Source organism: Macadamia integrifolia, unplaced genomic scaffold, assembly GCF_013358625.1.
Source record: "Macadamia integrifolia cultivar HAES 741 unplaced genomic scaffold, SCU_Mint_v3 scaffold1737, whole genome shotgun sequence".
NCBI lineage: Eukaryota > Viridiplantae > Streptophyta > Magnoliopsida > Proteales > Proteaceae > Macadamia > Macadamia integrifolia.
Genome location: NW_024868331.1, coordinates 64,444 through 91,214, shown reverse-complemented (window position 1 = coordinate 91,214; position 26,771 = coordinate 64,444). Strand labels below are relative to the sequence as shown.

At 39.0% G+C, this 26,771-nt stretch overlaps 1 protein-coding gene across 1 annotated transcript; it reads left to right on the top strand.

Moving 5' to 3' along the window:
- Window positions 1-12,603: 12,603 nt before the first annotated feature.
- LOC122064730 (cytochrome P450 CYP82D47-like) lies at window positions 12,604-14,983 on the top strand. Its single transcript, XM_042628489.1, has 2 exons — window positions 12,604-13,575; window positions 14,172-14,983. Exons 1-2 carry the CDS (start codon window positions 12,610-12,612, stop codon window positions 14,796-14,798), a joined length of 1,593 nt encoding a protein of 530 aa, XP_042484423.1. The 5' UTR covers window positions 12,604-12,609; the 3' UTR covers window positions 14,799-14,983.
- The last annotated feature ends 11,788 nt before the right edge of the window (window positions 14,984-26,771 follow it).

Below are 26,771 nucleotides of genomic sequence, written 5' to 3'. Positions count from 1 at the left end.
TTTTGATGCACTATTCTTTTTAAAATTTCATCTCTTCCTTTTATTCTGGTTGGATACAAAATTGACCACCTGACTTTCCTCATCATTCAATCTCCTTTCCTCTTGGATGCATATACTTTGAAATTCATTCAAAGTCCACTTATCTTTATTTGTATTGTAGTGGATCTTGAATGCTCCAAAATAAGAGGAAGTGAAGTCAGAATGATTTGGACAAGGCAATCTTCATTCACTATTAATTTGAGGGGTTTTAGTTGTGCATAGATACTTTCCATTTCAGAGATATGGTCCCCTACCCTATCAGTACCAGTATGCTTCATTGTTGCTAGTTTAGTCATTAAAGTTTTAGCCAAAGATTTATCAGTAGTTGTAAAACGATTCTCTATATTATGCAAGGTAATGTCCGTGACAACAAACCAGTTATTAAAGTTTGACCCATTCAGAAGTGACACGTTATTCGAAATAGAAATATTTGTTGAACCTATGAACAAAATTAATAAAACATGCTTATCAAACATCATGCTTTGAGTTTCAACAGTTGAATATTAAAATTCTAAAAAAACAACCTATTGCATCATTACAATCTATCATGTGGGATCGAGATGGTAACATGCTAGTGGTTCACTTTACATTAGTTGGTAGTCATTATTATGGAAAAATATTTAAATCATCAAAATGACCAATTAAGATATATACCTGTGGGTATTCCCATCCTATTTAACCGTTAAACTATCACATACAGATTAATGCAGTCAATCAAGAATATATATATGTGGATATTCTCATTCTATCTCAATTGTTACATAACGATCATCATAAGACCCTAAAGCTTATAATTCAAATTGAATATAAATGATACAATTATGTCCAAGGCTAACAAATATAGTTATTGCCATCATGAAAATGTGAACCTATGGATACTCCTATTTAACTTAATTACAAACTCATTTGTTATCCAAACTCATTAAATGTGTATATCACATTTTTATGTTTAGAACAAAAAAAAAAAAAAAAAAAATCAATGCAACTAAGAAAGGATGTGTACTTGTGGATATTTTCATTCAATCCAATTGCATGATCAATAATGCCCTAAACCCTATTTAAATTGAATGTGTATATCACACTTTATGTTTAGAGCAAAAAAATTGTAATCAATGCAACCAAGAAAAAATGTGTACTTGTGGATATTCTCATTCAATCCAATTACATGATCAATAATGCTATAAACTCATTTAAATTCAATGTGTATATCACACTCTTATGTCTAGAGCCAAAGTTGTTATTAATGCAACTAAGAAAAAATGTGTACCTGTAGATACTCACATTCAACTCAATTGCATGATCAATGATGCCCTAAACTCATTTAAATTGAATATGATATACACAAAAAAATTATACCCATTCAATTTAAATATAATTTAATCAACATCAACTCAAAAAATCTTCTAACATTACATATATGCATCAATTTATACATATTTCTTACATAAATAGTCTCTCAAACTAATAAAAACTAAAAAATAGAAATAATAAATAATCATTAATGGAAACACAAGAATGTGATTCCAAACATGGTATAATTGAATCAATGTGGAAGGATACTATTGGAGAACAGAAAGTGAAATATTACAGATTTGATGAAATTATTGGTGCACATAATAAAGTTTGTTTCAAAATAAACCTCTTAATATTGATGAACCAATATGGATCTTTAATAAATTGGATTCAAGAACAAAGATACAACCAAAAACTTTGATACCACTTGAAGGACGTAATTCTTTCCACATACAATTATATGATCTTACCATATGTTTATAGAATCACAAATTAAATAGTAATAAATCAACAATGCATATCATTCACCATCGACTGTGAAGAGTTGGCTGCTATTATATCCTTCACGTATTTTTTTTCCTGTAATCCCAAACATGAATACAATGGATCCTCCAGGTTTCTTCCACTAGCTCCCCTTAATGCTCTTTTGGTGATGGTTCCAATAATGAGAGTGACATTAGGATAGAAGGAGGACCTAGAGTCCTCTTTTATAGAGTTTATATACCCTCCCATCAAGGTGTGCCAAATAAGGAAGGACTCTTTTTCCTAATTAGATGAAGATTGTGTTTTATATTTAGAATCCAATTCTAAGAGATTGGTATCGATCAATTTCCTAATTGGTATATGGGACAATAATAAAGAATATTCAAGAGAATATTTCTACAAAGGGACTTATAATCTTTTTCTTTCTCCAGAAAAATATTCTTCACATATCTTTTACCATATGTGCAATGCAAAGCAAATTCTTTTCATCTTTTCCTTCTCTTCTTCATAATCCACAGTCCCTAATAGTAGTTGCTTTAGAAACTACGTCCATCAGCTTGACATGGCCCTCTCTTTTTTTTTCTCGCTAGATTTGTATTAATGAAAGAAAATTAAAAATAACTTACAAGGAGACACTTAACAGAGAAGGACCTCACCTCTTTGCATGACAAATTCCTTCAAGCAAACCTCTAAACCCTTAACCATAGCTCGTTTGTTACATGGATTCAATTTGGAGACCCCTTCATGTGACCCAATAGACATGAGTGAAGGCTTAGGCCTTATCCTTCCCAAAACAACCCCATGGAAGTCTTGTTCTCCCCACACCTTCCATCTAAGCTATATGAAGTCTAATCAAAAGAGTATCTTCAAGTTGCTTGTAGTTTTTTGTTTATTTATTTTTTCTAGTAAGGGGTTATGGTTGTTATTATGATGATGGGTAGGGTGCAATCTATCAGTATAGGACTTTGATAATTTGTATATATAATGCAATCTAGAGCCACCTAAGATTTGGGGTTGAGGTTTGTCTTGGCCCAATTCCTTCCTTGAACCAATTCATTCGAATCGGATCAAATCAATTAATTGACAGTCCTCATCCTACATTACAGGCTTTGTTTGGTTGCAATGAGAATTTGAAGGGAAGGGAAGTGAAATTCTTATACTTTAAAACGAAATGTTTACAATCATTAACACATATGATTGTATAAATTACTTAATTTTTTTAACCCTATTTAGTAATGATATATTTTACATGTAATTTTTATTTTACATATATTATAACAAAGGGTTTTGGATGCAAAGTAAACTGAAATTTTATAATAAAATATGGACTGATTGGAAATTAATGTTAAAGTCACATATGTAATGATTACATATATTTCTTTTTTAAGTATGAAAATTTCACTTTCATTCCCTTTAATTCCCCTTACAATCAAACATAGCCACAAGAGTGTATATTGGGTACTGGGGTGGTTAATTTGTTAACAGATTTTGGCTTGGCTGAGCAACAGGCTTGGGTGAGCTACCTTCATCCTTTTAACACAAGTGACTGGTTTAAACTGTGTTCCTACCAAAAAAAAAAAAAAAAAAAAAAAAAAAAAAAGAAGAAGAAGAAGAAGAAAAGAGAAAAAGATAATTAAAATTTTCCTTTGATGATGCTTTAGGACCTTTTGTTTCTTTCTACTTCCTACTTCACTAAGCAACTTCTTTGCTTGTATAGGTTATTTCTACAGAGATAATATATAAGAATTCTAATCTCACACAATTAAAACTTTACTATATACATATAATGATCTTGAAATTTGACCCAAATATATACAAGCCCATCAATGATAATTATGTACACCACTAAAACATAAAACTAACTAGGCAAAACATTTATGTTCCTTAATGGAGATACTTTTCCTTCACACATGGTGGAGGAAAACTATTTCCTATTTGTTATGATTGCAAGTCCTTTGGACTACCATCTCTTTGGCTGACTTTTATGAGAATTTTCACAAAAAAGTGGACCTGGATGAACACCCTCATATTCTTAATTGCATCTCCAGAATTCTTCAGGATTCGGATCAAGAGATGCTGGATGCCATTCCCTCTGAAGATGAGATTAAGAGAGCGGTGTGGGACCTTGACTCGAACAGTTCTTTGAGCCCCGATAGCTTCACGCATTTTTCAGAAAATGTTGGAAAATAACTCATGTTGATGTTTGCAGAGCGGTCAAGGGATTTTTTTCCTCAGGTATTCTTCCTCATGGTATTAATAATAATTTATTGTTATTAATTCCTAAGGTGGAGGGGTCCAAATCTTTAGACAAATTCCGCCCATTGTGTATGGGGAATTTTTTTTTGTAAAATTCTATCTAAAATTATGGCCTTTCATATCTCTAGTGTTTTGCCGAAAATTATTTTCCAGAAGCAGGGAGCTTTTCAGAAAGGGAAGTTTATTCAGATAAATATTTGTCTTGCTTCGGAGTTGACAAACTTAATGGGGTAGACCTGGAGAGGGGGTGGTCTCGGTCTAAAGGTAGACATCAGGAAGACGTTTGACACTTTTTCCTGGGACTTTCTGTTCCAAGTGCTTAGACGATTTGGCTTCTCTGAAAAAATGATAGGATGGATTCACACTATTCTTCGATCAGCCAGGATTTCAGTGCTTCTGAATGGTGAACCTATGGGTTTTTTTGAAGCTAGCAGAGGGCTTCGTCAAGGAGATCCCATTTCCTCCATCCTATTCATTATTGCCGAAGATGTCCTTCACTGAGGTATGAGCGATTTAGCTGCTAAATCACAGATAAAGCCTCTATCAGGTCCTCATGGTGCTGATGTCCCTACTCACCTTCTATTTGCTGATGATGTATTCATTTTCATGAATGCTTCTAAGAGGTATGTTAGAAACTTGAACTCTTTCCTTGCTATCTACCAGCAATGCTCTAGGCAGTTTTTTAACTTAGAGAAAAGCAAGTTGTTTTTGGGGGAAATTTCTTCAATTAGAATGCAGTGGATTGCAGAAGAGTTAAACATTCCTTGCTGTAATTTCCCAACCAAGTACCTAGGCGTTGAGATCTTCCAAGGCTGAGTGAAAAGAGACCCCCTTCTCCATATAATGGACAAAATTAAAGCCAAGCTGGCTGGCTGGAAGGGAAAGCTCTTGTCTATGGTAGGAAGAGTTAAACTTGTAAAGTCTATTATCTCTAGGATGCCATTGCGAACGCCATTGCACAGCTTTTTAGTATACTGGTGGCTTGCGTCCTTAATCAGGAATCTTGAAAAATGGATAAGGAATTTTATATGGATTGGTGAGATAGATTCTTTTAAGGCTAGCACTGTCAAATGTGATACGATTTGTAAGCCTAAGGATGAGGGGGGTCTCGACATTAGAAGCTTGCGTAAGGTTAATATGGCTCTGATAGCCAAACTAGCATGGTCGATCAAGGTAGAAGATTCCCAGCTGAGCAGACTTTTTCAAGTAAGATTTTTATCTGGTTCGGGCAGATTAAGATGCTCTTATAGACGCTCTTCTATTTGGCCGGTTGTAAGAAGAATGTGGAGATTTATTTCGGACAATGAGCGATGGATTATTAGTAGTGGAAGAAAAATTAATTTCTGGAATGATAACTAACTGGGGCCTAAACCCATAGGGGTTCTTTCTGAGATGAATGAAGGGTTACTTTCAAATCATAATCAAACAGTGGCTGACTTTATTGTTGATGGTTCTTGGGCGCTACCTCCAGTGCACTTTGGTTTTCTTGCAGAGATCTTTTAAAGGATTGATGCCATCAATTTGCCTTCTCTTCCTATGAAGGATAGATGCGTGTGGAGCATGGACCCTATGGAGATTTTCTCAGTCAAGTTAGCCTGGAACGGTTTGAGATCCACTAACCCCAAGGTTCCTTGGTCTTCTTTTGTTTGGAGCAAGCACCTTCCCCCAAGACTATCCCTTCTGGGCTGACGTCTGATCCTTGAGAAAATTTTGACCGATGACCAAATTAAAGCGAAGGGTATCCAATTCCCATCTCGCTGTGACCTATGTGGTTCCTGCTCTGAGTCCATATGTCACTTGTTTCTTGATTGCAGCTTTTCTTCTAACTTATGGAGAATGATTGCTAGTCTATTTAATTTGACTTGGTCTCCTAAAGCTTCAGTCGCTGATTTGGTGTTTTGGTGAAAAAAAAGGCTAAAAGTTGGTCTCTGAGAGAGGCATGGGTGACGGCCTTGTTCTCTTCCCTTGCTGTAATCTGGCACGAAAGAAATCTAAGGCGCTTTGAAGGGAAGAAAAGAAACTTAGCCATGATTTTAAGCAATATAAAAGGGGACATCCACTTCGTATGTTGCAGTCGACAATTTTCTCCCAAGTCCGTTGAAGACCTTATCCTGTGCAGAAGATTGCAACTTACTATGTCCTCTCAGCGCTCAACTCGTATCTTGGAAGTTCACTGGTGTAAGCTCATGCGTGATTGGGTGAAGCTAAACACAAATGGTTGCTCTCTAGGTACTCCAGGGCATACAGGAGGGGGAAGAGTGTTCAGAGATCATGATGGAAGGATACTTCTCAGTTATCAGACTTTTCTCGGTGTCACTGGCAGTTTCACAGTGGAGATTTGGAGTATAATTAAGGGGAATTCAATTGCTCATGATAGGAATATCCATCAGTCTGACTCTTTTGTGGCTGTTGGGCTCTTCCACCATAGGCTTATTCCTTGGTTTGTTTTTCAGGAATAGAGTCACTTTCTCAACTATCTAAATAGTATTATTTGGAAGATCTCGCATTGTTACAGGGAAGCTAATCCGATTGTGGATTATTTGGCTAAGGAAGCAGCCAAGACTGGGACCTCTTCTGAGTGAGCTATTTTTTGATGAGGCAGGCAGAACTAGATTCAGATTTATGAGATAACGGTTGTGAGTCTCTGCTGATGGCAATGCCGAAGGTGGAGACTCGCTTCTGGCTTATAGCTTGTAATATATTTCTCCTTTTTTCTCAATTTTAACATATTTTGATCTTCTAGCAAAACAAGACTACCATCTCTTAACACGGATTGGAAAATTCTTTGATTCCACTCTCTCTTGATTTTTTTTTTTGCTAACGACGGGTATCTAGGCCTTCGGCCTTACTAGACCCGTGGTCCACTCTCTCTTGATAAATGGTATGTGCCACAAAGTTGACAATGGGCTGCACATTGTCATTTACAAGGATGCATGAGTCTCATCCACTCAAATGGTTGCATCTTTAGCCCTCCCGCAATGATGCAGGAGCATTTTCAAATGGTCCGACAAACCAGTCCAATAAGCCTGCAAGCCCAAGCCAAAGGATAGAAGCTGAAAATGAAAATTACAGTCCACGATTTTGGGGTAACTTCACGAGGACACCTATACCAACTCAGAAGGAACTATAAGTCTTATCATATATGGAAAGATCTAGAAATCTATTTTATAAAAAAAAAAGAAAAAAAAAAGTGCATCAGTGCTATTTTCTAGAAGAAGTCATGGCCGTTTTGGTAAAGTGTGTCTGGGCTGCCTGTAGACACTTAGAATTCATCGTTTTAATCCAACTTTTATTTAAATTCAGTTCTAGAACTTCTTGGGCACTTCAACCATTATATTTTCAGACTCTTCAAGATGTGAAAAATGTTTTTCAAGGTTCCCGAGGTCCTTTCCTATTAGATAGTTGTTCGTCTTCCTAATTTTTTTTTCCAATTAGTTTTAATTTCATTCTTGGAAATTGTTTATGCTTGAAAGGTTATTCCATGCTCAGCTATATAAACTTATACCAATGAATGAAATGTAATACTTGGAGTTTATTCATAATTTGAGCCTTTGGCCTTTGAGAAGAAGTAGTTCTTCTTGAGTTCTCTTATCCCTTATGTGGATTTCCTTTCGATGACGAGTTCTTTTTCTCTTTAGAAGCAGCCATTTGTGTTACCTCCTACTCCTCTAAAATTTTTCGGCGTCACACAACAATTGGGCCCTGTCTTGTAGCTGACCTAATTCATCTTGTCATTGACTTTTCACACGTGGTGTCAGTTATGATTGCAATGAAATTCAAGGCATGATGTGGGTAGGGAGACTCACATGGTCTACTAAATGTAACGATCTAGAAATACCATATTGGATCGTTAGTTCAAAAAATCACAACTCATGCAGTATACGGAAATGTACCGATTTGGAGATTATCAAATCAGATCGTTATATGTACCGATTTGGAGATTATCAAATCAGATCGTTAGTATAAAAAGAAAAGGAAAAAAATGCAATGCATGATACCATATTGTCATAACTTTTATGGGTTCCAAAATATTTCGAGACTTAAAAGATAAAAATAAATGGATCGATGATGTGGATACACACACACAAACACAAGCACAAATGTACTGAAAAAAAATCAGAAGAACTGAAAGATATACCTACTCTTCTTATTGATGCTAACCCAAAAAAACAGACCAACTCAGATGTATTAGGTTCTAGACTGTTGACACGTTCCAAAACTATTCTGGGGTCTCTTGGAATCTCAAATACTCAATTGTCTCCCCCTCCCCTCTCTTCTTTCTTTCTCTTCCCATGCTCCTAATCCTGAATCCTTAAGCAACTTCTCCTCAAATTTGCTAACAGGTGGATGGGGGAGAGGTGGTAGCCTCCTACTTATAAGCAGTCACCCTAACCTACTGAGGTACCGAAGGGATACCCTCCTTGAAGAACTTTAGACACTGTTTGATAACGTTTCTGTTGTTTTTGTGTCTAGAAACAGCAAAAAACGGAAACAAAAACGGATTTTTTGGTGTTTGATAAACCTGTTTCTCGAAACATTTTTTGCAGACGTAATGCCACTAAAAAATCCAATAGTATCATCGGATGCCCAAAAGGAAGAGAGGGTTCGATTGCCTCTTTTTAGGTTTAAATAGTTGAGAGATTTATTGGGCACAACAACCTTTTTTTCTCTCAAATTCGTTTCTAGAAGCGACGAAACAAGTCTGACTTGTTTTATCAAAGTTGTTTCTAGAATTGTAAATAGGCATAAATTTTGATTCATATTTCTAGAAACGGGTGAAACGGAACAAATTTATCAGATGCTTTTAAGGCTGTTTCTTTGTTTCTGGGAACAAGAAAACACAAAAACGACAAAAACAGAATGTTGTCAAACAGTGCCTTAGTGTCTTAGCCACGTGTTAGCCTTAGAAAGGCACCATGCATGTGGCAGCCTCAGGGTACTCTGAGGTTCATTTTATGAGGTAATCTTTTGGAAGGCTTATATTTTTATTGGTACATCCGACATTCACAATCTAGGTGGTTTGAAAGTAATTGAGATGAACTAAATGATGGTGTAAAAATTGAGTGGTGATTCGCCCAAAATGTGGATTAAAATGGATGTTTGAGGTCCAGCATAGGAGAAGATTTCTTAAAAGAGTGGCTAAAATTAAACCACTTTTGCACCATATTTAGGACATAATTTTAAATGATAAAACATACAAGAATATAAAATGTAAGACTAATCCAAGAAGATTTGGACAGTTAAATAAGGCCAGGGGCATTTTAATCATTTTACCCAATAAATATTACTTTTATAAGACCTAAGGTTAAAAGAATTAGGGCCTGTTTGATTTTTTTTCTAGAAACGGTTTTTCTGTTTTTGTGTGCTCAAAAACAGAAAAACACCCCAAAAACTGTTTGATTTTTCTTGTTTTGTTTCACTTGTTTTTGGAAATAGAAATAGAAATTTATGCCTATTTCTGTGTCTTGAAATAGGAATGGAGAAATAAGTTAGACTTGTTTTTCTGTTTATAGAAACAAGTGGGAGCAACAAAAATTGTGAAAAACCCGATACTTTACTCGACCTACCCAAACCCCAACCCATTGTTGAAACTTATCGCTATTCAAATGCGACGATTCCAACCTGATTGTGCGAAGCACACAGTTTCGGATTGCCTTCATCCTTTTGAAGCTAATCTCCATGAAGCATAGCTGCAACTCCAATGTCATGCCTTCACTCGTGAGTTGCATTCCTATAACGTTGTGCCTTCACTCATGTCTTGAACTCAACTATACTATTGAAAAGTTTTGGGGAACAGAAAAATCAAACACCTCTTTACAATTTCAAAAATCGTTTCTTAGCACAGAAAATGGCAAAAATCATTTCTACTATTTCTAGACACAGAAACAGGAGAAGAAAAATCAAACAGACCTTTAGTTTTAGCTAACATTTCCAACCACTCTGTACTTGCAATCCAAGTCTAACTAGGTTATAAGAACTAAGGTCATTTTAATACATTTACTCCATCCTTGTATTCCAAGTTTGAGCAAATGTGGAAGACTTTCTGCTCCTCTCGTGACAATATCATACCTTGACTATATGTACCCTATTGTATATATCATAAAATTATTAAGACCCTGAAGTGGATGGCTATTAATATCATATCATGCTTTCTTTTTGTTCTCTTTTGATTTCAACTTAATTTTATATTATAAGGATTGATAAGGGAATTTTAATTATTTATTTATTTATTTTTTTAACAAAAAAAAGATGTTCCATGGTAGTGATCATAGTTCCAGGACAAGCTCCCGTACGACAAGCGAGGCTTCCATAGGACCAACGGATAATAATGGGGCATACCAAAACTTAAACTCACAACTAGTTGACTCGAAAGGTGATGGATTGAGAGCATTTTCACTACTAAACTATCAACCCGTTAGTTGACCGATAAGAAATCCACTTATGGGCATACAGAGGGCAAGAGGAGTCACAAATGTTCTGTTTTTTAGCATGGGGCAAGGGAGTCGATCACTCCACCTCCCTAGACTTCTGCGAGACCCACCGGCTTGCTGCCATCACTCTGTTTCAAGGCGCTTCCCCTCTTGGCTTGAACTTAGACACATGGTATCTCTTCGGAGACATGAATTCAATTTGGAGACCAGTCTGGTACACGTGATTGAAGGATCACTTAGGCCTGAATGCCTGATCCCCTCAACAAGTCATAATTATTCCACCAGTTAGATTTTTTATGTCTCCTTTTCCGTAGGCCCTCTAAAAGTCATGATTATTCTACCAGTTAGATTTTTCATTAGGTATACGGTTGGACTGAGTTGGTTCCACCAATCTTTATTTTTAGGATTGAACGCACATTTACTTAAATGGGTTTAATTAAGATAAACATGTTAAGGTCAATAATTAGGACAATTAGTCTTAAAACTTTTAATTGGACTCCCATAAATGGGTCTTTATCAGGTTATATACTTATTTAATTTCAAATGGGTTTTAACCTACTCATCTTAAAAATTAGTCTCTAAAATGGACTTGAAGGGAAATACCAATAAAATGAGGTAGAGATGGCCATAGCAGAAAAATATCTCATAGTTTAAATGAATTAAGCCAATGACATGGAACTCAAATAAATTAAACTGTTCTTGCACAACCCAATTTAGTAACTTCAAATCAATTTAACTATGTCTAAAAGAGATGAATGTTCAGATAACAACCACCATCATCTCAACTGTACATATCACAATAACCTTAGTACTAAATACAAGTAGTATTAAAGGGGTCGGACTAAGACGGGCTTAAAGGAATCCGTTCAAATCGGACTTACAAATATAACGAGCCAATTGGTTGCCCGTCAGACTAGGTGGCTGCACTATGTACTACGACATGTTTATTAATTGAATTAGTCTAAGTCAAACTTATCGGTGTAGGCCTAGAATTGACAACCCTATTTTTCATATTTTTTTTTTCCAAATAAAGTCATCACCTCCCAACTCAATTCCCCCACCACAAGAAAAAAAAAAAAAAATAGAAATAGCACAAGCAATGTGGACCAAAACTGTATGGACAACATGGTTGTGTTACCATATGGTATCACATTAAAACCTTTTTTTAGAAAACTAGTTGATAATTCTTGATAGATGATAGACTATATAATTTAGGTCATGAAATTCGACATGTGGCATATTTCTATATATTTTTTTCATAAATTTATGGTTATAATTAAAAAATCATCATCATCCCATTTGGGGCTAGATAAAAATCTGATTAATTTCTACACAATCTTCATGTGAATATTTATCCTTTAATCTACTCTGCGTCACATATCTAAGGTGTAGGTATAGTATGCTATAGTTTTGTGGCCAATATAGATTAGATCATTAGCATTTACGTTCACCAACAGTTGCCAGATCATCTTCTAAGATTTGTCCGACACTTCACACTTGCCTATACTCTACAGTATCACCGTGTTGGACTAGGGAACTGCGCCTCAGGTGCACCAAGTTAAGCTTTCCACTTTTGCAACTTTAGTTTCAAATCCAAGACCCCATGCGTACTCTCCGTGATGTCACGACCTAACAAATGTTTTCCCTTGGGTTACACGTCTTGACAACAATTAGAAAAAGCAAAGAAAAGGTCGTGAACGGACCTATTGACTTGTTTTACATTAGCCATCGAATTGGACAGGAAAGTAGACACCTCTTTGAAAACGAAACTTGACAGCCAAGTATCTCCAACCCTAATTCATAATCAAAGAAATAGAATCTTATAAGGTTTTTTAAAAATATAAAACTTTATGAATTTAAAGGAAAAGGTGAGTTTATGCACCTTTTTTGACTTTCTCCGATCGTGATCGGAGGTTGTAACTACTTGAGTGTAGTCCATGTAGCAACTAAATTTTTTCCTTCTCCAAGTTCTTTGCCTTGAAAAGAAAATAAACTGATGCATAAATAAAATATACTAATGAAGCAGAGCTTGATAATTAAACATACCAACCATATAAATATCAAGCGAAGCAAATTCCCTAAGCATCAACAATTCCCACACTCAACCATGGAGATTGCTATTGTAATACAAGCAATGGCAATCTTTGTTGCCCTAACCTTCCTCTACATCCAATGGAGAAGAAAGGCCAACAGTCACGAAAACAAGGGGAGGGTGGTACCTGAACCATCCGGTGCCATGCCAATTATTGGTCACCTCCATTTGCTAGGAGGACAAGACAGGATTGAACGAACCTTCAGTGCCATGGCTGACAAATACGGGCCAGCCTTTATGCTTCGGCTTGGTGTTCATCGTACCTTTGTGGTGAGTAGTTGGGAGATGGTGAAGGACTGCTTCACTATCAATGACAGGGTTTTCGCCACTCGCCCACTCAGTGCAGCTGGGAAGTATTTGGGCTACGATTATGCGATGTTTGGGTTTGCCCCTTACGGACCATACTGGCGTGAGATGAGAAAGATAGCCACAACTGAGCTCCTCTCCAAAACAAGGCTAGAGATGCTCAAGCACGTAAGGATCAATGAAATAGATGTATGCATCAAAGAGTTGTACTCTCTTTGGGCCAGGGATGGTACTAATACTAATAGTACTACCCATCTTGTAAAGGTGGAGATGAAGCAGTGGTTTGGGCATCTAAGCTTAAATATCATCACCAAAATAATTGCAGGCAAGAGATATTGTGGCAACGTTGAAGCTGGATATGAGGATGAGGCTCTGAGATTCCATAAAGCGATAAATGAGATGGAACGTCTAAGTGGGGTGTTTGTCATCTCGGATGTCTTTCCTTTACTCAGATGGTTAGACTTGGGAGGACATGTGAAGTCCATGAAGTGTGTTGCTAAGGAACTGGACTATCTAGTTGAAAATTGGGTAAACGAACATCGTCGCAAGGCACTATCTTGTAAGATGGAAGGTGAACTAGACTTCATCGATGTGATGCTATCGATCTTTCGTGCTCATGGTAATGATATGAAGTCTAGTTACGATGGAGATACCATCATCAAGGCAACTGTAGTGGTACGTTTCTTGTTTTCCTTTATGATGATATCTATTTTCCTTTTTGACATTAAGATCATTGTTGGAAAATTAGGTATTTGGATTCTATAATTTCTATTGGCTTTCAACAAAAGGGATCTCGATCTTAAGGAAACTTGGCTGCGCTCAGGTTGGGCTGCAACTCCTAATAGCAGCCAGGGGAATAGAATCTTAGGGGTAGGGGCCGGTGAAAATTTTCACCTTAGTAAGGTACTTTCAAACCTGCCTTGGAATTCTCCTTGGCTGCTACAAGAGGTTGTAGGTACTTGGTTACAATCGGGGCAGCAGCTTTCTTTTTTCTTTTTCTGGATCCTATCTTTATTGGTTACTACATGGGTTGCAGACGATAATCAAAGAAATAGAACAATTCATTTCCCTTTAGGATTCACAAATATCTTTTTAAATTATATTATTTTTTAAAATACCCTTTTAGATTATATTTCTTTGACTCGTACAAAACTTGGTGACAAATCAAATCTTTTTAACAAAGCATGGGCCTGACATTGCAGCATTATTATTTGTATTCTCCCAGCCTGAAACTAATAGCATTTCTTTTCCTTCTTTTCTTCATAATTCAGACTCTAATAGTAGCTGGTTCGGACTCTACATCCCTCAGCCTGACATGGGCCCTCTCCTTACTTCTAAACAACCGTCATGTATTAGGAAAAGCCCAAGATGAGCTGGACAACTATGTTGGTAGAGACAGACACGTGGATGAATCTGATATTAAAAATTTGGTATACTTACAAGCAATCGTGAAGGAAACATTGCGTTTATACCCTGCAGCACCCATACCGGTACCACATCAAGCCATGGAAGACTGCCAAGTGGGTGGATATCATGTTCCTAAAGGCACAAAACTGCTGGTGAACATTTGGAAATTACAAAGAGATCCTCGTGTTTGGTTAGATCCTCACGAATTCAAACCAGAGAGATTTCTCACAACACATGATAATGTAGATGTGAGGGGTCAGCAATTTGAGTTCGTTCCTTTTGGCTCTGGGGTCAGATCTTGCCCAGGTATCACATTCGCCATGCAAATCTTACACTTAACACTAGCTCGTTTGCTACATGGGTTCAATATGGAGACCCCTTCATGTGAACCAATAGACATGAATGAAGGATTAGGTCTTACCCTTCCCAAAAAAACCCCTCTGGAAGTCCTGTTCTCTCCACGCCTTCCATCTAAGCTATATGAAATGTAATCCGAAGAGTGCGCTGGAGTTTCTTGTAGTTGTGTTGTATTATTATTATTATTATTATTATTATTATTATTATTATAATAAAGGCTTGTAAATGTTATTATGATGATGGGTAGGGTGCAATCTATCAGTGTATGACTTCGATAATTAATATATACAATGCATGTTACTAGAGTTCATTCCTTTCAGCTCTGGAGTGAGATTTGGGGTTCAGCTTTATCTTCGCCCAATTCCAGCTTGAAACTAATTGATCCGGACCAGATCAAATCAATTGATCTGACCCCCCTAATCGCCAAGATTGTCCTCAGAGTGAGACGCCCTAGTTTGCAACTAATTTGATGGCCATTAACATAAAGATGACAATAGGATAAACCGGATGTGGAATCTACCCAAAAAAAAATAGGCATTTAAGGGATAAGGTTTGATGAGATATATCAAATGAAACAGAGTTTTTCTTCTCTTCTGTCCTCTGGGACCTTCTGTGCTGTCGTAGGCTAGGTTTATAGGCGTTACCGTTCTTACATAGGACTCCACTAGAGGTTTTCTGGTGCAAATCACAAGTGGATGTAGCTCAATGTGGACAGCTGCTTAAGTGGAAGCCCAGTGGCGTCGGTGCAAGGGATCCTTGGAGACAACAAGGGTGATATCATCAGCTCATCTAAAATTTTCATTGGAATTCAGATCAATTATGTGGCTGAATTTCAGTCCGATGGAGGGAATTCAGCATGTCATTTACAATAAGAAACAAGAAATATGGATTGAAGCAGACTCGATGGTGGTTTTCATGGCAATTCAGTCCAGATCGATTTCATGGTTTGCAATGCAATATTGGATGTCAGTGGAGCCTTAATTAATTCAATCATTTGAAAATTTTACATTGCTTCAGAGAGGCAAATTCGATTGCTAACTAACTAGCAAAGGAGGCGGCTGAATTGGGTGTGTCTAGTGCTACAATTTCCTTCCCAAACAATATCAGGGAGGAATTGATAGCTGATGTGACTAACATACCACGTTATAAATTTTGTAGCCTGCACTTTAGGGCCTTGCTGATGGCAATGTCGAAGGTGGGACTCCTATCTCGCATTGTATGTTTCTTTTGATTATTCTTTTAATAAAATTTCCGGAATCTTTAGCGGAAAGAAAAAAAGTTATCCTTCTCTTCCCCAGAACTTCAACATCCCTAGACATTTAACAACTACATTTGATGATGCTTTAGGACTTTCTGTTACTTTCTGCTTTCCATCTCACAAAGTAACTCATTTAAGTGTCTAGGCTTTTCCCATGGAGATAATGTATAGGATCCCTAATTCCATGTAATTACAAGTTTACCCTATACATGTAATGATCCTGAAACTCAGACTCAAATGTATACAAGCCAATAGTTAATATGTAAACCACTGCAACATAAAACCAAACAAATGGAGCATTTATGATCCTAGATGGAGGTACTTTTACTTTACAAATGGTGGAGGAAACATTTCTCCTATTTGTTATGATTGCAAGTCATTTGGACTACCATCTCTCAACTTGGGTTGGAAAAGCCTTCTTAGAATCCCCTTTATCTTGATTAGTGGGTTATGCCAAAAAGTTGACAACGGGCTACACATTGGCAATTACAAGGATGCTCATCTACTTCGATGGTTGCATCACTCCCACAACTAATGGGCCCTGTCTTATGGCTGACCTAATTCATCACATCTCCCATAAGAGGAATGTCCCTCTTGTTGGTGCCATCTTTTCCCCTCAAGAGATGATCGAATAGTATTTTATCCATTGCTACTTACCTAGAGGAATCTCCACATGGTTTTTATTGACCTTGAAAAAACATATGACAGAGTCCTTAGAGATTTAATCCGACATGTCTTAATTAAGAGAGGGTTGTCGAGTACATATGTGGACATAATTAAGGACATGTATAAGGCGTAGTGACTAGCGTGAGATCTGTGGGAGGCCATTATAAGGAATTTCCAATTACGTTTGGGTTATATCAATGATCGTCCTTGAGCCCTTACTTGTTTACTCTTATCATGGATGAGTTAACTAAGAACATTCTAGATGAAGTGCCCTGGTGTATGCTCTTTGTTGATGACATCATTTTAGCGGATGAGACTAAAGCAGGGATTAATACTAAGCTGGAGCTTTTGAGATCAACCTTAGAAACAAGAGATTTTAAAATTAGTAGATCAAAGACGGAATAAATGACGTGTAACTTCAGTCACTCTATGATGGATAATGAAACAGTGATGATTGAAGACACGGAGATCCGCAAAAAGACTATTTTAGATATCTTGGGTCGATCATAAAGAAAGTAGGCAACATAAAGGATGGTGTTTCTCATATAATTAAAGTGGGATAGATAAAGTAGAGAGGTGCGTCTGGAGTGTTGTGTGACTAACTTATCCCTTTAAGCTTAAGGAAAAATTTTGTAGGACTGTTTTGCATCCAACCATGATATATAGAATGAAATGTTGGTCAGTTAAGAAGTGTCATATAGATACGATGTGTTTAATAGAGATGAGGATATTAAGATGGATGTATGGAAAAACTATGAAGGGTAAAGTAAGTAATGAGGGTGTTAGAGTGGATTTGGGAGTTACCCCGATCAATGATAAGCTCCGAGAAAGTGGTTTGAGGTAGTATGGTCATGTTCAAAGGAGGCCTAGTGACGCCCCAGTAAGGAGGAGTGATAGGATTCATATTGATGGGGCTACAAGCTAGGGCTAGACCTAAAATGAAAGTTGTGAGGAATGATATGTGCAGTTTAGGCCTCGTACCAAGTATGATCTCGGATAGAGCCTATTGAAGAGCACGGATCTACGTGATCAACCCTATTTAGCTGAGATTCTCTTGTCTTGCTGGGTTGTGTTCTCTCTCCTCTTACTTTGCTAGTTTCCTTTTTCACCTCTCACTCTTCAATTGTTCCTTTCATTATTCATCTATCAGTGTTATTAATATGTCTAGATCCATGTAGCTGACCTCATTAAGTTGAGATAAGGCTTAGTTTGTTGTTTTTTCTATTTGACTAGAGCACTCTGATTCTGGTTGATGTTGGGCCTCAAGGCCCTTAACCACTAATGGAATCTTTAACATCAAATCTGCCTTTATAATGTATTTAATTATCAAACCATTGTACAATTTAGAAGCCCTTCGACTAGAAATGCTTTTTGGACCAAATTTGGAGTTTGGACATCCTCACAAAATTTTAAACTTTTCTTTGGTCCTGTAGTTCTAATATCATTGTGGTTAATTGGTCTTAAGCCTCCGACTTGATGTTGCTATTAGAACAATCTATGGGTTCGAATCCAAAACCTTAATGGAGGAATCCATATAGAAAAAAAAAATGATTGAATCGAAATGATGAGTCCCTAAACTAGAATTTAATCCTTCCAGTAGTTAAAACACAAATAGAGAAAAGACCCAAATAGGACAAATAGAGAAGAGGAATACTATTGAGCATGGAATCGTCCCTTAAATAGTAGATATGGATCCTTAAGAGCTAGTGAATAGTCCCTTGAAGATGACAATGAAGAACTATGCAATGGAGTCCCATCTACTGAGATCTTCGGCAACCTTTCACCCTTAGAATTCTCTTTCATACGCACTAACTCATGTGAGGGGAGTTTGTGCTTTCAAAACCATGCAGGTGTTAAGTCGGCTGTAGGGATCATTAGCTTCTATTTATAATAGAATCCCTAAAAACCTATTCCACTCTAACAATTAATTAGGTTAAGGGTTTCCTAATCAGAGTGGGTCTATAACTACCTAGGTCCAATGGATCAATCGGTATCAGTTAAGCCCACATAAAAGTCCTAACAATCTCCCACTTAGGATAAACTAATGATGATGTCTTTCCATTGAATTTTGGCTAAAAATCCCAAGACTATCAATCTGGAAATGGATCTCCTACCATAAATGGCCCTACAATTTTGATTATGGGCAGGGAAAAGGGAAGCCAATTGGGGATGTTGGTTGAGGGTGGGTCTCTTGGTAGTATTGAAGTTGTCATTCCCTTCAATCAAGGAAGTGTGTTGAAAACAAATATTGGGGATATGATTAAGATATTAAACGGTAATGTGGATGAGGTTAGAGAGGAGAATGTGGATCGTGGCTCGGGTTTAGGTTCTGAATATGGGTCTAGATCAGAGTTGAATTCGGTTTCATCTGAGAGGAGTGGGGTGTGTATGGATGGTGATGATGGTCTTAGCAGCGACCACAATATTGAGGAGGTGGAAAAGTCTAGTGTCTTATAGCAGCAGGTTGCGTGTGTGTAAAGTAATGATGGCGGTAGCAAGGATGGGGCTGTGGACATTGTGGAGCTTGGCAATATGACGAGGAGCATGTGGTTTTAGAGATGATTCAGCCCCGAGTTCGGGGAGGGGTGGTTGTTGTTCAACATTCAGATGTTATGCACATTAATAGTATAGTCTATGAGAAGGAAGCTAGTATGGGCTCAGAGCCAAGCATAAGGAAGAAGAAAGGGAAGAAAACAGGCAATGCAGAGCAAATTCATAGGAAGTCTGGCTGTATTGCTTCCTTAAGAAGGTGGTTTATGAAAGTCCTCTTTTGGAATATCAGGGGCATGAAGAAGGCGGCTGCCAAGTTGGCCTTAGGAAATATTTTAAAGGAAAGGAATCCTGATATTCTTTGCTATAAGTGAAGTGAAAATACCCTTTTTCTTACCTTTCTGCTTATCTCCTCATTCTCCTCACCTGGTCTCACCAGCTGTGGTGAACTGAGTCTCCAAATATGGTTTGGCGACTATGGGGGATGGGGAAAGCATGATGTTTGGAGTAGCCACCTAGGATTCAGGGCCTAGAACCCTATGGTGGAGCCCAATTTCGATCAAGGGATCGAGCTCGAATAGGGGGTTGGATTCCTGTGAAAGGAAGAAACCCCTAAATTTGACTTCATATTTTGGTCTGCTCCAGAGATAGGGGTCCGTGTTAGGTTATGAGTGTGGGAAGGTGTTAGGCACTCACCTCCCCCGAAATTTCCGATCTTTCTACCAGAAGCTTGGATTTTGAATATTCTCCCCTGAGAATTTTAACAGCCTAAGCTAGCATGGAAGTCTTATTACATGAAATAACAACACATATACATAAACTTGCATGAAAGAATTATAGAAAATTATTGAAATATCATATGAAATATAATCTATATTAAAACCACATGAAATAATAAAAATCTACATAAAATAAAAAAAATGCAATTATCCTATCTGCATACACATGCAATGCTCTATGACAGGAAAATCATGATCGTTATTTCTTGTGAGGAACACATGCGGTAACATATGAAATGATGAAACAAATTACATTTAATGGATAGATGCTAAAATTAATACATGAAACTACAATAGTAAATTATTATTTTATACAATAAGCACATAAAACAATATATAGATGAAAATGGGAGATGATGGAGAAGAGCATAGAGAATGGAGAGACCGATAGGGTTTTGGAACCTGGCCACGATCCTGGAGTTGGCAGGTCGCTGGATCGTGGAAGATAACTAAGACTAACAGATTTTTGGAAGCCCCACAATGAAACCTCAGAAGGAGAGGTACCTCTAAGGAAGGAGACAGAACCAATATTGGGTGAAGATGCAGAAGGAGCCACAAACAATAATGGAAGATTGGCCCCTCAGAAGAAATCTTTTGCCACAGTGGTCGGAAGGGCGCTTCCCGACGTGGATCAGTTTCCTGAGCCAATACACATGGGAACATTCACAAGGATAGTAATTCCACAAGATGCGCATGAGGAAAGACTTGACCAATTTAAATATGCTTTGATAGGGAGAACAAATTTTGGTTCTTGTCCATGGAGGATGTGATACCCTACTTTTTAAACCCGGTCTAATTACACGGTTGACCCGGTCTAACCATGCAGGACCCGAATCGGAGAGGGTTAAGGCGGGTTCCTTATGGACCATGATGGCAAGGGTAACTTTGAACACCGGTTGGCCGGACAAGTCCGAGTCAGTGCCAGAGGAGACGGGTGTACCCAAGCCGTGTATATGCACATATCATAAGGCCATGTACTGATAAAGCAGGTATGTAGCCGTATCCTAAAGCGCATACATATAATATACCTTATGCCGAGAGTGAGATTCGTGCCGAGGGTCGAATTTCATCAAAATCCCACTTGTTGGCCACTTTTCGGCCCTCAGGTGGGCGGTCACAGGTGGGCGCATCCACCCACCTTAGTGACCCACCCATGTGTTACTAATGGTTTTCAGGAAGTATAAATAGCTATTATTATGTTTTTCATATCTCATTTATTACATTGAATAGTTGGTGAGAAAAGTTAAGAGGAGAGAGAAAAGAAGGGAGAAAAGAGAACGAAGAAGAAGAAAGGGGAAGAAAGAGGAAGAAGAAATGGATTTAAGCGGCACCAAGGTTTGATCTTCCCATTCTGAAGCCGGGAGAGTGATCTCCAACACGAGATCTACGTTTAGAGGTGAGCAAAGGCTATGTTCTTTAACTTTCACCAAACCCAAGTAAAACCCTTGATTTGAGTAGAGTTTCTTGAGGTCTTGTAAATCCCCCTTGAAATGATGAATCTAAGGTTTAATAGATGGTTTATGTGTTGATTTTGAAGGATTTGAAGAAGTGTTTCCACGGTTGGAGGAGCATTGGTGATTTGAAGTGATTTTGGGGTTTTTGAAAGAGTTCTTGAGCAAAGAAGGTAAGATGGCTTCCATTCCTTAAATCTAACCTAGATTTAGGTTAGAACCATCTTATGAGACCTTGAATGTGTGGAGAATGGATTTGGAAAAATCTCATTTGATTCCCCAAAGGTTGGGGAAGGTTTCGGGGAAAAATGGCATTTTCCCGCCAAGACCGGTGGGCCAAATGGCCCACCTGAGGGTACCCACCTGAGAGGACAGGGCCTTGGGGCCAACCGACGGGCCCTATCGGTGGGCCGATCGACGGGCCCTATCGGTGGGCCGATCGACGGGCCAACTTGCCCGTCGGTCCTAGCAGGCCCTCGGCCTGCATCGGTGGGTCGACCTACCCACAGGTCATGACCGGTGGGTCAGGACCAGTGGGTCGACCTACCCGCCGGTCAGGATCGGCGGGTCATGATAGGTGGGCTGTCCGACCCACCCGAGAAGCCCCCAACGTGATTTTTACATCCGAGTGGACCCAAATCGAACGTGCAACCTTCTTTTAGGATTCTAAACATGATTTTGTCATCAAATCTTGTTAGTTTTGACCCCAAAGTGGTGAAATACTAACCCCTTTCACTTATGATGGGTTCACCAAAATTTACGCTTCTCGCATCGGATCTCACCCGTACCAGGCGTGAGTCTTTGTACACTATAGATAAGTGGGGAGGGGATGTTTGACCTTATTTCAAGGCTTGTTTGGCATTCATTAATTGTATCTAGACTAGCCATGTCATCATGCAAATGCTATGTAGCTTAGCCATCCTCATATTTTTATGCCATGCGTGTTGTGTTTATTTTCTCAATGTCAAATGGTGACGTGCTTATGTGATGAATGTTGACATCATTGTGCATAATGCATTAATAGACTAGATGCCGTACTCAGCTTGGAAACGACTGCAATGGTGGCCTATAGAATGGGACGCGGAGGCACTATGCAATCGTACTATGTCATATAGGAGCATGCGGTGTAGGATTATCATCTTACCGTGCTACGACCCTTCCCAACAGGGGTTGAGGTGTTGGGTTACCATTTGGGGGGAAGCAGTGGTCGCGGTTGTCTGGTCACTGTGGCAGTTAGACATACGCCCGACTGATCATTAGGACAGTCGGCAACCCTGGTGGTATATTCAAGAGGGCCAATCGTACTGTTTTTAAATTGCTGGAGTCAGCACCTTTATTTTCTGTCATTTACTTTTATGTTGAGAGCCGGTGGTCGGCATGCTTTACTTTTTTGAGTATTCACGGTGGGCCTTCTCCGACAGCCCTATGGGCGTATCGCAGGATGGAGTTCGCGGCTCGTACCCGGAGTATACGCACACTGTGGTTGTAGTAGCACTAAACCAAAGACTTAGTAATGTTGTTAGGTGGATGTGATTAAAAATGAATTGCATAGCATATAGTGCATATGGTTGTGATTGTTGTGCGGACTGCTGTATGGTCCTTCTTTTCACTTACTGAGCTAGTGAGCTCATCCCACGTGTGCACCTCTTTTAGAGGATTTTGCAGGTCATCAACCTGAAGAGCAAGGGTCGGGCCCCACAGTTGAATTCCCTGAAGAGGATTAGTGGGTGCCCGAGGAATTAGAGCACGGCACGGATTGCTCGTGTGAAGGTTGTGCTGCGGGACCGCAGTTTTGACACCGAGCTGAGCTTTACTCTTTGATTATTTTTTGATGATCCCTTTTGTGTACTTGATATGTAAATTGTATTCTTTTTGTGTAAATATCATGCTTGCGGGCCCACATGTACTTAACTATGTATTACAATTTGGGTATCAAGTATAATGGGGATATTTACAGGTAAATTAAGTCTTCCACTGAACTGTTGAACATTTTCTTAGTTGTGTGTATGTTGTGGTTGGATACTGTATCAGATGATCCTGGCAGGTTTGGGTTAACCGGAGTTAACCCTATCACTGGTCCGGTTCTGTGTGAACGGGGTGTGACAGAGGATATTCGCAGGACAACGACAGAAGGGTGGAACCTGAAGTGAAAGATAGCTTTTTCTCCGATGGGGATAGGGTACTTCCTTTACCAGTTCAAGTTAGAAGGGGATATGGCATCGATCTGGAGAAGAAATCTTATAAGGGTCAAACTCATTTCATACATTTCCAAAGGTGGAAACCAGACTTTGATGTTCATGCAAAAAATAATCCGACGAAGCTGGTGTGGATCAGGCTTCCAAACCTTCCACTGGAGTATTGGCACGAAAAGATCTTACCATCAATGGCCAAGGGTGTAGGTAGACTAGTGGCTTTGGACAGAAGAACAAGGTCTTCAGTCATGGGAAGCTATGCCAGAGTCCAGGTGGAGATAGTCATAAGGACCAAAAGGGTGGAAGAAATTCAATTGGAGAGAAGACATCCAGGCATGGGAGAGATTTTCTGGTTCAATCAAACCATCACATACGAAGAAGGAATGGCCAAGTGCGGCTATTGTAAAAAATATGGCCACTCTCTTTTAGAATGCAGGGAGAAGAGGGCGCATGATGCAAAGGCCAAGGAATCTCGCATAGATGGAGCTCTAGGGCTGGCAACAATGGAGGAAAGTGGTGGTTCAGAGCAGAGAAGGAGTACGGAGGGAGGTGCTCAGGCTGAGAATCCAGTTACCTTTTCGGGAAGGATTATCTCTCACTTAAAGGATAATTTAGTTGCCAATTCAGTTAGCATTTCCAAAGATACTAATATCTCCCAAAAGGAAAGTGAGTAGGCACAGGGGGACATATCAATAATTCTCCCTCTAGAGAAGGATCTGGATTTGGAGCCAAATAAGGAAAAAAATAATGATCCTATTCGGCTGAATGAGATAGAATTGGACCATAATAGTGGCTCAGAGGATGAGTCGGGTTCTGGGTCAGACCAGGAACACTTGGAGGAGGAATGGGTGTAGGAGAGGAGCGGCCAGGGAAGAGGTTCCAATGAGACATATGCTATAAGGGGTAGGGTCTATGGTAGAGATCTCGGAAGAGGAATGAGCCACAACAAGGTCTCCTCTGGACAAGCTTTAAGCTACCATTATGTGGAGGGGGCGATGGTGGTGTACCACATGGACGTGGAGGAGGTGGATAGGGCAGCGGAAGTGCTCGAGCATGGTATAGAGGATAGGAGAAAGCAAAAAAAGAAAAATGGGTCCTTCTAGGAGCAGACTTCACGTAATTCTGATAGGCTGGCTCTCCTAAAGAAATGAATATGAAGATTCTCTTCTAGAACATAAGAGGGTTGAAGAAGAAGGCCGCTTGATTGGCCTTAGGTAAAATTTTGAAGGAGGATGCCCCCCAGGTAGTTTGTATCACAGAGCCAATGCCGGAGATGCAGAAATTTCCTAAGCTGTTCTTTAATAAGAATGGTTTTGATGTGGATTTTATCCACAATGAGAGACCTGATAAAGTCCCTAATCTTTGGGTCATGTGGAGACGAGGTATCAGTAAGCCAATGGTGGAGTCAATGTCGGATCAGCACGTGTCGGTTAGAGTGGAGTGGCAACAGAGGCAGTTCGTTCTCTCTGTCGTGCATGCGAACTACTTCAGGGCAGCTAGAAGAGAGCTCTAGACTAACTTGGCCGCCTCCTCTCCTAATCAAGGAACGCCTTGGATGGTTCTAGGCGATTTCAACGCAACTCTTCAGTCTTATAAAAAGCGAGGACCAGGTTCATTCAATATGGGTTCAGCTGCTTAGTTCGGAGCAATGGAAGATGGATGCTCTCTTATCCAGATTCCGTCTCAGGGGCACAAGTCCACCTGGACTAATAATAGGTGAAGAGGTAATGTGGTAGCAGTTCTGGATAGAAGTTTTTGTATTGACTCATGGTTCTCGACATTCCAGGATTGTCACCAAAAGGTGTTGACTAGTGGGGCTTTGGACCACTCTCCTTTGCTGGTGGCTTCGGAGGCTCAGAGCCATCCAGAGAATTATCCATTTCATTTCCAAAGGTTTTGGATAGAGCATGATTCGTTCTTGAACATAGTGAGAGAGTCTTGGGGTGAATGGTCTAAAGGCTTTGCCATATCTGTGTTCATCCAGAAAATGAAAAGATTAAAGACGGTGATTTGATCTTGGGCTAGAGAAACATTCCCAAACATAGACTTAGAGATGGAGGAGGCACTAAAGGAGCTACAGGAGGTGCAGCAGGTGATAGACTCGAACGGCATGGATGATATAATTTTTTATCGAGAGGCTGATGCCAAAACTCGTTATCTGAAAGCAATGCAGAATTATGACAATCTTTGGGCTGAGAAGGCACAAACTTGATGGAGGATAGAGGGCGATAGATGTTCAAAATTTTTTACATTTCGATGAAAGTGAGAAGAATAAAGAACACCATTCAATCTTTGAAAGATGCTTCTGGATAGACCATTTATGAGAAGAGGCAGTTGGAGGAATACGTGTGTGGATTCTATAAAAATTTTCATAAACGCTCCCCGACTATGGAGCATTTAGCGATGCTAGACTGTGTTCTAGAGGTGCTAAAGGATTATGATAGATGGTGGATGGACAAGCTATAGATGAATGCTGAGATCAAAGGGGTGGTTTGGGAGCTTGACCTTGAGAGATCGCCTGGTCCGAACAGCTTTCCAGGTACCTTTTATAGAGTGTGTTGGGAAGTTATAAATGCAGATGTTTGCAACGCAGTTAAGGTTTCTTCAGCAATGGTGTTATGCCTCTGGGTTTGAATAGCAATTTTATTGTCTTGATTCCGAAGATAAAAGTGGCCATGTCTTTAGATAAATTCAGACCTCTCTATTTAGGGAATTTCTTCTGTAAAATAGTCTAAAAAATCATGGCAATGAGGCTTTCTATTTTATTATCGAGACTTATCTCTGAGGAGCAGGGGGCATTCCAGAAAGGAAAATTAATTCATTCCAACATAATGTTGGCTTCAGAACTATCCAACATGATGTTCTCAGTGACTAGAGGAGGTGGAATTGGTCTGAAGATAGATATTCAGAAGGCTTACGATACCATTTCTTGGAACTTTATATTCTAGACCTTGAGGAGATTTGGATTTTCTGAGAGATAGGTATCTTGGGTTCATCAAATGCTAGTATCAGCTAAGTTGTCTATCCTAATGAACGGAGGGCCGATTGGATATTTTGGAGTGGAGAGAGGTCTGAGACAAGGGGATCCTTTATCCCCTATGTTATTCATTATGGCCGAAGAAGTCCTCTGAAGAGGCCTAAATCAGCTGGTAGTAGATAAGAAGCTTCTTCCTCTCAAGGGGCCTCGTGGAGCGTCTACTCCAGCTTATAGCCTTTTCACCAATGATATTTTTATTTTTGCCAACGATTCTACCTAGTATGTAAGGTACCT